General features: G+C 44.3%; 1 protein-coding gene across 7 annotated transcripts in view; it reads left to right on the plus strand.

The window, feature by feature from the left end:
- The window catches only part of USP28 (ubiquitin specific peptidase 28), a 30,293-nt gene that overhangs the window by 12,653 nt on the left and 4,818 nt on the right, over window positions 1-12,822 (plus strand). For 4 of the 7 annotated variants that reach the window (XM_064634742.1, XM_064634747.1, XM_064634748.1 and 1 more), the window contains 15 exons: window positions 847-933; window positions 1,772-1,909; window positions 2,328-2,401; window positions 2,886-2,962; window positions 3,080-3,228; window positions 5,198-5,325; window positions 5,500-5,595; window positions 6,471-6,650; window positions 7,338-7,552; window positions 7,793-7,863; window positions 8,162-8,390; window positions 9,793-9,996; window positions 10,518-10,657; window positions 10,835-11,020; window positions 11,943-12,038. In XM_064634742.1, coding sequence (XP_064490812.1) covers window positions 847-933; window positions 1,772-1,909; window positions 2,328-2,401; window positions 2,886-2,962; window positions 3,080-3,228; window positions 5,198-5,325; window positions 5,500-5,595; window positions 6,471-6,650; window positions 7,338-7,552; window positions 7,793-7,863; window positions 8,162-8,390; window positions 9,793-9,996; window positions 10,518-10,657; window positions 10,835-11,020; window positions 11,943-12,038 — 2,070 coding nt within the window. The remainder of the gene's footprint in view (window positions 1-846; window positions 934-1,771; window positions 1,910-2,327; window positions 2,402-2,885; window positions 2,963-3,079; window positions 3,229-5,197; window positions 5,326-5,499; window positions 5,596-6,470; window positions 6,651-7,337; window positions 7,553-7,792; window positions 7,864-8,161; window positions 8,391-9,792; window positions 9,997-10,517; window positions 10,658-10,834; window positions 11,021-11,942; window positions 12,039-12,822) is intronic. The other 3 variants (XM_064634749.1, XM_064634750.1, XM_064634743.1) reach the window with 2 other exon arrangements.

The raw sequence follows: 12,822 nt of genomic DNA on the forward strand, positions 1-12,822 counted from the left end.
CAGAGCAACTCTGTGAAGGGATCATCATATGCAGATGGGTGAATGTGACCCTGCTCAAACACAGAAACTTCTGGGTTTATGTGATGTGACTGTGATGTGTTCTGGGCCTGCACAGAAAGAGCCAAAGAGCAGTTAAATAGGCTTTAAATAGGCTTTGCTTAAAAATAGCTACAGATACAGAGAATCTGTGTGTCCATACCCAGGGCTTTGTGCAGTGATGGCCAAGTGCCTACTGAATGATAGAAGCTTGCTTGGCAAAATGAACTGATAATTTAATTTTACTGCAGTTATTGTTGGCTCCATAACACATGGTGTATCATATTCCATTTAATGCAATACACAGGCATAGATGCTTGGACAAATGAACAACTAGGCAGGTATATTATTAGTGATGACCTAAAGAAGAGACAGCAGTAAGTGGAACTGAGCAGATTTGTCTCTCCTAACAATTTCACATCAGCAGAGAGATGTTAATCATTTGTCTCCAGCTCTGAGAGGAAGAAAGAAAGCTGCAAATAGGCCTTTCTCACTGAGGCTTGTTCTTGAGTGCTTTTCTGAGGCTACCTATGCAGAATAGAATGCTCTTTCCTAAAATGGTTATTTCTCAGTCCTAGAAATGGCAGGATGAGATTTTGTCCTTGGCTGGCTACGAACACACTGTTCTAGCACAGGGGCTGTAAACGTTGTAAACATGTGTTCAGTAACACAGGTGAACACAGGGCCACTGGGGAGGGAGAAGTTTGCAAAATAAAGCTGTGGGGTCAGAGAGTGACAGCGGGGCGTCAACTTGCAGTGAGTCCGATCCTTGCAGATGCTGACTGGGCTTTATCTCTCCTCTCCTTTTAGTCTCTGTTTCAGTTGCCAGAATTCCGGAGGCTGGTCCTGGGGTACTCCCTCTCACAGAAAGTGCTTGAAAGTTGTCGTAGTCACACTGTAAGTTTTTGATTCAGTAACACTGTCAAGTTTTCCTCTTTTGTGGTGTAGCGTTCTGCTCTTTCTATAAGCAGATTTAATTTGGGGCCATCTGCGACTACTGTGCCTGTGTTAATGGCTTTAAAATCATCTGGCTATGTTAAAGACAAATTTGGGAAATAGTTCTCAAGGACAGAATCGGGATAGGAAAAAAAAGAGCTGCTTCTTGCACCACTGACCTCTAGAGCCTTTAACTGCCATATGGGGAGAAATTCTTCTCATAAAACTTCTTTGGCAGCTCCAGATTATTCATTGGTTTGCATACACAATAGAAGAACCAGTATTTGAGGCAGTCTGCAGGTCCCTCTAGCCCCAGTACTTTCTGAGAGTAGTCAGCAGAAGGTGCTTAGAAAATACTTAGAGAAAAAGGCATACATAGAATAATCCTTTGCTTGTTATATCATCCCACCTTGTGGCTTCCACCATTTAAGAGAGTTTGCTTTATTTGCTTTTATGTGTACTCTCAATTCTCTAAAAAGCCTAAAATGCAGATGGAATAAATTCATAAATTCACCAGCTTTTGCCTTCTGATTTAGCAACTATAATTTCTGGCACTCTTTTCCCTAAAGGTTTTGTTTTGGTTAACTTTTTTCTCCCATGTGTCTGTTGGGAGAAAAGATTGGGATTCCCAGAAATGACACTGCACGTCTTCCTGCTTTTGCCCTTTTTTATGTCACCTCTTTCCTTAGTTGTTGGGTACCTTTTACAATATGTGCATGTGGTGTTCTGTAGCACTTAGTTTTAAGATGCTGCTTTTTTGAGTTGCAGGAAGGCTTTGGCTTCTCTTTTTGCAATGCAGGGAAAAAGAAATATCGCATTCATGCAAGAACTTCAGAGTCTGTTTGCATTAATGCTGGGGACACGGCGTAAGTTCGTGGACCCTTCTGCAGCACTGGAACTCTTGAGGGATGTGTTTAGATCTGCTGAAGAACCGCAGGTAAAACCACGTTGAAAAGCCTTTTGCTCTCTTTGAACCAGCAGTCACAGCCACAGCAATCCCATTTTGCTTCATCCTGCTGGTGCTTCCAGAGGCCTCTTCCCCTGTTTGTCAGCCGACAAGCAGCTGTCCTGGTGTCATTTAGGCAGAATGTACGTGCGTGCTAATTAACCAGCCAGCGTAGCACTACCCAGTGCCATCTGCGTAGTCGGGTAGCGATCACGATAATTTCCTCTGATCTAGTGTTCAGATGAGCAGAGTGTTCATTATCAGCCTAAATCAGCACACAGCACTTCAGTCTGGGTGGGTACAGCAGTATCAGTCGGGTTGTGTTCAGTGGGTCTGTGACACCAGCAGACCAGGGGGACACTTTCTCATGGGTGTCACGATTGACTCTCCTCTTCTGTCTCTCTTCCAGCAAGATGTGAGTGAATTTACGCACAAACTACTGGACTGGCTGGAGGATGCGTTCCAGCTCACTGTGAATGTCACGTGAGTCCTGGGTGATCTCGGGAGTTTGACCTGACTCTAAGGAGAGTTTTAATAAATAGGAGGACTTTACATGAAAATTTTGAGCAAATGAGAGTTCTTTATTTGCCGTGGGTGAGGCTCTTTAAGCTCAAAATGTCCTTACAAACCATGGTGTCCACATCTCCTGTCAGTGCCTATGCAGCCTGTGGAGTAAATGAGCTTTTGAGGGGAGTTCGGTAGAGCTGGTGAACAGGAAAGCTCTGGGTTTTTGGAACTCATTTCAAAAGCTGGCACCTTAACATCTTTTTTTCCCCTTTGCCAGTGCAGGTGTTATAATATTCTTTAGAGAATGAAAATGGATAAGAAGCTTCCTCTGTATTTTGTGCTTTGATAGAAAACTGTACTTTTACCTGTAGACTCCCAAAGCAGAGGCTTAGATTACTACCTGTGGTTTTTTTGCAGCCTCCAGCTGCAAATGAATGTGTGCTTTTGCTTTTTGAAACAGGAGCCCTGGGGACAAATCTAAAAACCCAATGGTGCAGCTCTTCTATGGGACTTTCCTGACTGAGGGTGTCCACGAAGGTGAGTTAAGGCTTCGGTAGACTCAACTCTTTAACTCATTTGAATGTTTCAGAGTTAACCAGAGTTCTTTGTTCTCTTGAGTTAGCTCATGGTTTTTGTATGGTTTCCATCATCCAGGCAACACTTTTTCCAAGATTGAGACCTTTGGTCAGTATCCCCTTCAGGTAAATGGTTATCGGAACTTGAGTGAGTGCCTGGAAGGAGCCATGGTGGAGGGAGAGATGGATGAGGCGACAGCATCTCAATCAGTGAAGTATGGACAGGAGGTTAGTTTTACCTCTTTTTGTCAAGCCTTTGGTTGCCTGCTGCAGGAAATTGCAGCACACACAGCACAGAGGTACCTCTGATAACTTTAAATGGCAACTGTGAGTGTTCCCTAAGAACTGAAAACAAAATATTGTCTGGATAGCTGGAATCTCTTAAATAGTGTCACATGGTGAGACACTAAGTCTTTGCTGATTTGTGAAGATGTGTTGTCCTATGTAACCAGTTCAAGGAGTTTATTTTGAATTGCAAAGGTCAACGTTTGCTTCTGAATCAAGTGTGATGAAGTCTCTCTCTTTCTGTTGAAGCCTGCCTGTACCTGAGTAGGGGGAGACCTACTGCCTCCATGTTTTCGGAGGGTAAAAGTACAGTGCTTAACTCCATGGTATGCCATTTGGAATTTGTCTCTCTCTCCCTGTTATACTGTGTGCGGTTTGGGGTTTTTCTTCCTTTCACTTGTATTTTCTGACCGTGGTGATTTTTTTTCTTTCTCTTTTTTTTTAATCTCACTAATCACAAATCAATCATAAAATACTTAGTTGCAGCAAACTAGAAGGTGAAGGTGCACCATTACATTCAGCATCCTCTGTGTAAGTGCAGCTGGAGTTAGCTTCGAGAAAGGCTGGGAAACAACATGAAGACGTTGGCAAAGGTGTTTGGTGTAGGTGGGGCAGTGAAGGTATTTCAGTTCTATGAGAATGTCTGAAAATTGTGTTTAAAATAGCAAAGGAGAAATGAAGTCCTGGGCAGGTGAGCCCTGTTCCAGCTCTGGACTCAAATGTTTGTTCTGAGTTTTCCTGGTTCCTGCCTGAAGCCATTCAGGTGTGTTTACAGGGGATGTGGGTGAAGCTGGTGTGGGCTGGCACTGGAGACAAAGGGACATAGCAGCTCATTGGCCAGGTTAATTTCAATCCAAGCTTTTTAGTTCCTCCAAATCCTTTGTCTAAAATTAAGGGAAATTTGACCGATCATGGAGTTGTTTTAATCATTCTTTGCTTAGATAGAAGGAAAAGGCTCTGGCCTAATTTCTGAGAAATCTGACTGCATAGTTTCACTTCCTAGGATATGGTGGCTAGTGGGTGGCATGATAGAAGACAGAGGGAATAAGGTGATTTTGTCTCCCAAGCACCTAGATAAGTGTGCTGAAGCTCAAAGCAACGCTGGGATTAAAGGGAGTTTACCTTTCTCACAGACAACAGGACTGTAAATCATTCCTCCTCTTTGGTTGTGGGCTCCTTCTCACAAAACTCTGGTGTGGGAGAGGTTTATTGTGGCAGCACACCTAACATGAATCTCACAAAGCAAAACAAGCTTAGTGTGCTCATCCCAAGTCCAGAGGGGAGCATGGAGTGCATGGTGCCCAGCTGAAATAGGTGAAGGAAGTTTCTGGCAGTGGATGCTGCAAGTATTTGTGAACCAAAGAAGAGAGAGAGGAAGTGTAAATTCAACTGTGAATTCTTCTTTCAGCATGGCTCTTTGAAACAGTGTATGAAGCTACAGAAAGTGGGGGTCTTCTCTGAATCCCCTAAACCAAGGAGTTTATAGTTAGAGTGAGAGAGGATAAGGAACCCAGTGCAGTGGGAGGACTCCTGGTTTGTTCATCATTGCACATGATCTCAGAAAAGAGTTCTCTTGAGTGCTCTTGGCTGATGTGCAGAGTGTGTGTAGCCTCTGCTAATTTGTGAAATTCAGTGCTGGACTTCTTAGTAATCCATCAAGCTGGATGCATTAGACAATGACAAGTAACTTTGAGAGCAATTCTGAGGCTTTTTCACAGTAAAAATGTAAAATGGAAGCATAAATTTTTACTTGTAAAATTTGGCTTTTCGACTTCACAAACAAAACCTGATTCAGTGCCTAAGGACAGAGACATTTAAATCAGTCTATAATCATGTGGTATCAGTCTAAAATGTGCCATTAGCAGTCATCTTAAAACAAGTCCCTTTGGGGGCATTTCTGCTTTTGTTACAGCGCTGGTTTACAAAACTCCCACCAGTTCTGACCTTTGAACTCTCCCGATTTGAGTTCAATCAGTCACTAGGACAGCCAGAGAAAATTCACACCAAGCTAGAGTTTCCCCAGACTATTTATATGGACAGGTGAGTTGCCTTGTTGTACAATATGTTTAAAGCTGTTGGTTTATTGTAAATAAAGAAATTTAAAAGATTGTTTGGATGAGCAAGGAAAGATTCTAAAATGTTTACAGAAGACTGTGGGTGTTAACAAAGTAAACAAATCTCACCCTACTGGCGGGGCTCTATATTTCTGTTTAGGTACCTCTATTGCAATAAAGAGCTTATTCAGATGAAGAGAGAAGAAATTAAGAGATTGAAGGAGAAAATGGTGATTCTGCAACAGAAACTAGAAAGGTGAGTAGTTGGCTGGCTTTGTTTTTGTGCCTTCTGGAAGTGTGCAAATGTTTCCTTTTAAATGAGCTTTCCAGTAACAGAGAAACTTGTAGAGGAAGGAGGAACAGCACTGGGTTTGTTCTCAGAAGTGTGGAGAGGGGAAGTGAGGTTTCAAAAACAAACCTGTAGCTGCTATGGTTTCTGAATATTACTGATACTGTTACAGGAATAAATTCTTTAAAGAGCACAGTTGCCGCTGTGCATTGGCAGGGGAGGCGTGGAAGCCCAGTAATACATTAAAAAGAATCTATGTTACTGTGCATATTAGAGATCCCCTCCTGCTTAGAGTTTGGCATTATTGACAGGAGGAGGAAGGAGATCGATAGGGAAGACCTGGTTTGGGGACAACCAGAAGATTTCATGTCCCAGGTGCTTTGTGTAAAAATCCTTTTACTCAGCGTGGAACTCACAGTTGGTGTTTTGAAGTGGCAGTTCTGTGGCTGTGGCAGCAGAGGGTTGTGCTGTGTCACAGCAGCCCCGGTGCCATCTGTGCTCGGGGACGTTCTGGTGGCAGAGAGAGCACAGGGTGTAACCAGGCCTCATGGGCAGCACCCCACAGCTCTGGCATGGGGTTAATTGTCTCCAGATTGGTACTGTGTTTTGTGTTTGTGGCCAAAACCTGCTGATAGCACAAAGCACAGCACTGTGGCTGCTGCTGAGCAGTGCCCACAGCCTCAGGGCTTTCAAGGTCACCTGGGTTTTTCTTCTCCTTCCTTCACTTGCTAAACTGTCTTCATCCCAACCCAGCAGTTTTCTCCCCTCTTGCTCTTCTCTTGTCCCCTGAGGTTTAACCTGTCTCATTCCTTCATTCATGCAACACCTTGCATTTTTCTTAGGTACATGGAATATGGCTCTGGCCCAGCCCGCTTTCCACTGCCTGACATGCTGCAGTACATGCTCGAGTTCATCACTACAAAGCCAGCTGTGGCTGTTCCCTCTGCTCAGGGCTCTCAGACAACACTCCTGCACTCCCAAGCCAAGCCTCGTGTTTTGGACGTGCGTTCACAGCCCAATGGGTCAGTAAACAAAAATAAAAAGGATTCACAGGAGAACACTTCACCTCCCAGCTAAATGCTCCTGGGTGGCATTCCAAAAGTGGGTTATTTATCTGGGCACTGGTGAGCACGATGCTCTAATGCACAAGTGCTTGTGCAGGTAGTGGGTCCCTGCTTTGCTGGTCATTTGGTTCTGTTGGTTTAAATAGAACACTGCATGTTCTTTCTCCTTGTCCAAAAGCATTCCCATATTCCTTGTCTAAGCAGCAAGTCTGAGTTAAATTATGTGCTCTTTTTGGTTAGGCTATTCATTTTTTTGCTTCGTCAACCAGTAAATTACAGCAATATTGGATTATTATATCCCAGGCCGGCATGGTTGGTTTAACAATCTAAATTAAGCTGAGTAAATACACGAGTTTCTTAGTAGTAATGAAAGGAATTTTTAGAATTGCTCATTGTGGATCTGTGCTTACAGAATTCTGTAAGAATTTTCCCTTGTATTTGTCCTGTATTTTAGTCTGATCTGTGAAGGCAGAAGCACCTTTCAGTGTACTTTTCCCTTTACATTTTGTACCACCCTGAAAGGGAAGTCCTACTCCAGCTCAGGAGTAATTTTTGTTTGGTTTATTTAGTATTCTTTTCCAAAAAGAGAGAAAACAAGAGAAAGATTGAAAAACCTGTCCACTACTCTTGGATTTTGCTCCACAGCATATTAGAAAGGATGGATACTAGTACTGAAGATGGAGCTTTCTTTTTGGCAAATTCTTCACCACAGCAAAACTCCAACATGGAGCTCCAGCCTTCTGTTCCACCAGCAGAATTGTCTGAACATCCAGCTCCCCACGTGGTCTCCGAGGAGGAGCTGAACCTGGTTCGGACATGTCTGCAGAGATGGAGAAACGAGATCAAACAAGATATGCAAGGTTGGCCCCAAATGCATTTGTAGTGATTTTTCTCCTGAATACCAGCCTGGTTTCACCTCTGTTGCTTTGCTGGATACAGCCTGAACCACAGATAATCTTGTCCCTGTCTGAGCTCTGGTGTTGAGTATATCTTATAGTTCCAGCCTGGCTTCAAACTTTTTGAAGTGAAAGGGGCTGGCATAGCCTGATGAGTAGTCATTAATTTTTAGGCATTTCTCTCATTGGTGATGTTCTTGGCAGATCTGAAGGAGTCTATTGCCAGAACCAACTTGTCCATCGAACAAATGTACCTTGACCCTCTCCTACGACAGGTAGGAAATGCAGCTTCAGTACCTAAATATTAAACCAGTTTGCTGATACTGGTTTTTGTCAGTTTAAATTGCCCTCTTTGATATATTGTAAAGTTCCTAGTGATGAAGCAGAGTACAATTTATTTATGAAAATCTTGTTTCTTCTTTCCTTAAAAATCAGCTCGTAGTAGAAAATTTATCAAATTGCTCAGTTCTTGTGCCAGGCTACACCTCTGAACAGCCGTGCTGTTTCAGCACAGAGATCAGGCAGAGTCAGTCCCTGACAGCACACGTGAACCATGTCGGTGTCACTTCGCAGGTTCCCTATCGCTTGCACGCAGTCCTGGTCCATGAAGGGCAAGCCAATGCTGGGCATTACTGGGCCTTCATATACAACCAGCCTCGGAAAAAGTGGCTCAAATACAACGACATCTCGGTGACAGAGTCATCGTGGGAAGAGCTGGAGCGAGAGTCGTTTGGAGGCCTGAGGAACACCAGTGCCTACTGCCTGATGTACATCAGTGACCAGGTGTCCTGTGTTGGTGCAGGTACTGAGCCACAGCCGCTGGTTAATGAGACCTTTGCGTGTTGGTGTGTCCCTCTGGGCTGTGTGATCATTGTGTTCCTCAGCTTCCCTATGGCACCGATTGTCTTTTGACAAAGCACAAAACTTCACCTCGCATGGGAGTGAAATAATCTACTTTGTACTCAATTAATTTGTAAATCCCTGATAGGGCTGAAAACTGCAGGGAGAACTATCCAGGTGAGATTGGGAACAGCACCTCATGCATTATTTATATGCATACAAACTCAGGCTGCCCTTTTGCCACGTTCAAGTGCATGTAGTGTTGGTGTTCTTCACTTTGACTCTTTGCAGCGTTTATATGGCAGTGTTTGTTTACTGAGGGCGTGTGAATTACCTGCTTCTTTATCTCTCCCATTTTTATCACATTTCCTGAGTCATTTGTTTGGTCTTTGGTGATTCCATTACATTGAATGTAAACAGGCTGGGTTTTGTGCAGCCTTTCTCCATGTGTGAGATAACAGTATCTGAGTGGCTCAGACTTACAAGTGTATTTGCAGTGCCAGTGTATAAATAGTTTTGTGGAGAAATTGCGGTGCACGTGGCACTAGACATGGCAAACAGCTGTACAAGAACCCAATAATTTCATCCATGGCTCATTTTGATGTAATAAATAGAAGGAAACAATGGAGAGCTGTCATTCTGTTCATTGCTAAGTGTGGCTGATGAGAATCTAGAGTTTGTTCTTTGTTTTCCTATGACAGTTCTGAAATGAAACCATGGGGTGCTTTTTTCTCCTATTTAATGCAATTTTTGTTGATTTTTAAAAACACTTTGCTTTTGCAATGAGTGCATAAGAAATATCTGCTGTAGAGAATTGCCATTTGCTTTTGATAAATTTTAGATCTTGTCTAAAGCTGATGCTGCTTGGGTTTTGTGCTATTTTAAAAGTGAATAATGAAGTAGATCTAAAAAGCATTGAGAAATACCAGTGTGACATTTATACTATAAAACCCATGCACATCCCTACCTTCACCTGCTGTGCGGTGCTGCAGGTGTGACACCTCTGGCTGAGCTGTTGGCAGTTGACAGTTCAGTGTTGTTCCCTGTATGACTGGAGCCCTTGGATCAGGATGTCTGGCCTGCATCAGCAGGCGCTGCTTCTGGAATTGCTCTGTGTTAAATGCTGTCCAGTGGTAGAACAAAACTAGGTTTTGTTTCAGATAACTCTGTAGATTTTTTTATTTTTGCACCTTTGCTTCTGGATCACCTTATATTACAAAGCCAGTAGAAAGTTTGGGGGTTTCCCCGTTTCTCCCTCAGCCAGTTTGCTTGTGGCTGCCCATAATGTTGTGTGTGTATTTAGTCCCTAAGGGTGGTGTCCTGCCACAATGTGTTTCTTTATGCTGGTCTTGCATTTCCTCCAGATGAGGATGAGGGCCCAGAGGCTGTACAGATCCAGAAAGAAGTGGAAGCCTTGACCCCAGAACTGAGACAATACATCCAGAAGGACAACTGGCGCCTGGAGCAGGAGGCAGAGGAGTGGGAGGAGGAGCAGTCTTGCAAGATTCCGCAGATGGAGCCTTCGCCTGCTTCTGAGTCGCAGGACCTCTCCTCTGAGTCAAGACCAGGTAATCCCACTCTGAATTTGCAAACTGTGTTGGAACCAGTAACAGCCAGCTGGTTGCCAGTGCCATTGCATTGGAGCCTTGCACAAATGTCTCAGAATGCAGAAGCAGCTGTGGGTGAAGCAGCAAAGGCAGCTGCTGGAGGCTTTGCCCTTGCAGTACAAAAGGCTGTTCTGGTTCTGCATGTGCATCCTTCCAGGCTTGTCCCCAGAAATGCTGTTTCTTGTTCACTTAATCATCATGGGCTAATCTCAGTTCACTTCCAGCTTTTTCTTTTTTTCATAAATATCAAGTGGACAAGTGCTGTTCTCTGGAGTGGGAAACGTTACTTGACAATCCCTGATGACATGTGCCATTCCCACTGGAAAGGGGTACGCACACACTCACGTGAAGTGCCTTCACCTCTGGGATGAAGGCAGCAGCTGTGTAACACTGCATGGACAAGCTGCAAAACGTTTTAGAACAAGAGAGGAGAAGAAGTGTTGCAGCTGGTGCTCACTAGTACCACACCTCTGTCCTGACAGATCAGTTGTCAGTCTGTGAGCAGAGTGTGCACTCCCTGTCCTCGGAGCACGCCAGGATTGCCCAGGAGCAGACTGCCAAGGCCATCGCCAACACTGCCGATGCCTACGAGAAGAACGGCGTCGAGGCAGCTCTGTGCGAGGTAGGAGCTGAGCCCTGGCCCAGAAGCCAGCCCCTTGTCTCTTGTCTTCTTGACAGACCTTTGCTTTTCCCATTTCTATGAACTTCTGTAGCCACGTTTAACTCAGTCCCCTTTGGCTTTCCTGTATTTTGCTTTGGATTTTCTTACTCTCTTTCTTCTTTTTCTTCTCGGCCACAGCCCAAGGAGGTAGAGCCGCTGAAGGCCCAGCCGGGAGAAACAGCCCTCACAGTTCAGGCAGAGCAGCCCCAGGATTCTCAGGAAGCAGAGGCTGCTGCCCAAACTAGCTCACAGGTCTCTGAAGTGGAAATCCCCAGTGTGGGGAAGATTCCCGTTAGATCTGATGCAGACGGATATAATGAGGAGGTACAGATCCCAGTGCAGGGGTTAATTCCTGCCGCTTGTTAGCCCGTAGTTTTGTAGTTAGCTGGCTTTGAGATGCCCTAAGGGTGGGTGTGATAGTGTCTGTCACAGGAACAACGCCCTGTACAAAGTGCATTTTCCCACTGTGGAAAGGAAGCTGGACAGACCAAATTGTTCCATAATTCCATTTCTAAATGCCATTAGAAAAGCAGCTCTGTAAGAGAGCTCAATTGGTCAATCTGCACATTGGTCCTAAGTCCTTTTTCTGGCACAACTGTATCATAATTAATCCCACCTGTGTTAATTTTTTTACAAGCTTCTTTGCTTGCTGTAGTTACAGTTTTGTCCCCTCTCTCAAAGACCTTATCCCTAACAGCAGAACTTACATACTCTGCCCACTGCTTTTTTTGGGTCTGACCATTTAACCACTCACACACATGTTCAAGCAGTGTTTTGGAAGTTCTGTCTCTTTCTCAAGTGTAGTTGGATTTCACGCAAACACTGAGGCTGTCACTCCTTGAGTATGTCTGATGTGCTTGTGTGAAATTGGCACAAGGAATTTCTGTGCCACAGGTGCTGTTCTCATTTTATATGGCTTAGGAAGATTGAGTGGGACACGGGGGACATGGCCAGCAGGCTTTGCCTTCTCACTTGTTTAATTTTCAAATTCAAGGCTTGGAGTGACGAGCCTTTAGATCTTTAAATGCCTAAGAAAAGCCCTGCATGTAAAGTGCATGTGATCGATAGAGTCAGTAGAATGCAAGTAACTCACAGCCCCAGTTATCACACCTGTACTCGTATGATTTCCTTTAAACCTTATCTTTTGAAAGTTTCTTCCATTCTTCACCGTGCCTTTCTCTTCTTTCCCTGTCTGTTACTGTTTTCCTTGTTCTTGTTTGTGTCTGTTCTCCTGCTTTCATGGTAGGTGATGCTGAGTCCAGCCATGCAAGGTGTCATCCTGGCTATTGCAAAAGCCCGCCAGACCTTTGATCGCGATGGGTCTGAAGCAGGGCTTGTTAAGGTATTGATTTGTTTGCTAAATCCAATAGTATGGATATCTGTTTTCTTAGAATGGGGAATCTGTGCTGTACTGACAGATCAAGAATGTGAAGGGAACGATTTGTGCAGTTTTTCTTCTAGCTAATGGCCTTTGTCCTGCATTTTAGTTCCTGCTCTCTTATTGTGATGACATATCTGTCTGTTCAAAACAACTTTTAGAGCTTCCAAGAAAGAACTCACTCCTCCCAGGGCAAACAGCAACTTTTTTCCTGCTTGTTCTTTTAGTACTGTGAAATTCGTTTTTTTGGTCCTGAACATGCTCCCTTACTGTGACCTCTGTTGTCAAACGTGTCCTCGAGAAATGTCTGCATGAACAGAGGGTGTTGAGAGCATAAGCACTGCTGAATGTTGAAGCTGATGTTAGATTTTACAGGCAGGTAGATTTAACTAAAAGTGCCACATGGGAAGAATCACCCGTGGTGGTAATCTGTGGGAATATAAATCATAAGGTACTCTTGCACCTCCTCCAGGTACAAATGTGCAGCAGTTGATTTTTGCAGCCTGAGCACGGTTAGCAAACCTGTCTGAGGCAGCTGTACCCCCTCTCTCAAAGTCATTTGGGCTCCCCAGCACTTTTGGAAGCACACACTTCATGTGCAGGGTTTGCCTGGCTGTGGGGGCCATTGGTTTGTGGTTGAGATGTTCGTGGGCTTCCGTTCACCACTGGAATATTACCAGGCTTGATGTCACCATGGGAATCCCATCAAATAGGACAGGTCTGAGCTCGCTGTCAGCTGCTGTGGCAT

This window comes from Pseudopipra pipra, chromosome 23 (assembly GCF_036250125.1).
Source record: "Pseudopipra pipra isolate bDixPip1 chromosome 23, bDixPip1.hap1, whole genome shotgun sequence".
In the NCBI taxonomy this organism is placed as follows: Eukaryota; Metazoa; Chordata; class Aves; order Passeriformes; family Pipridae; genus Pseudopipra; species Pseudopipra pipra.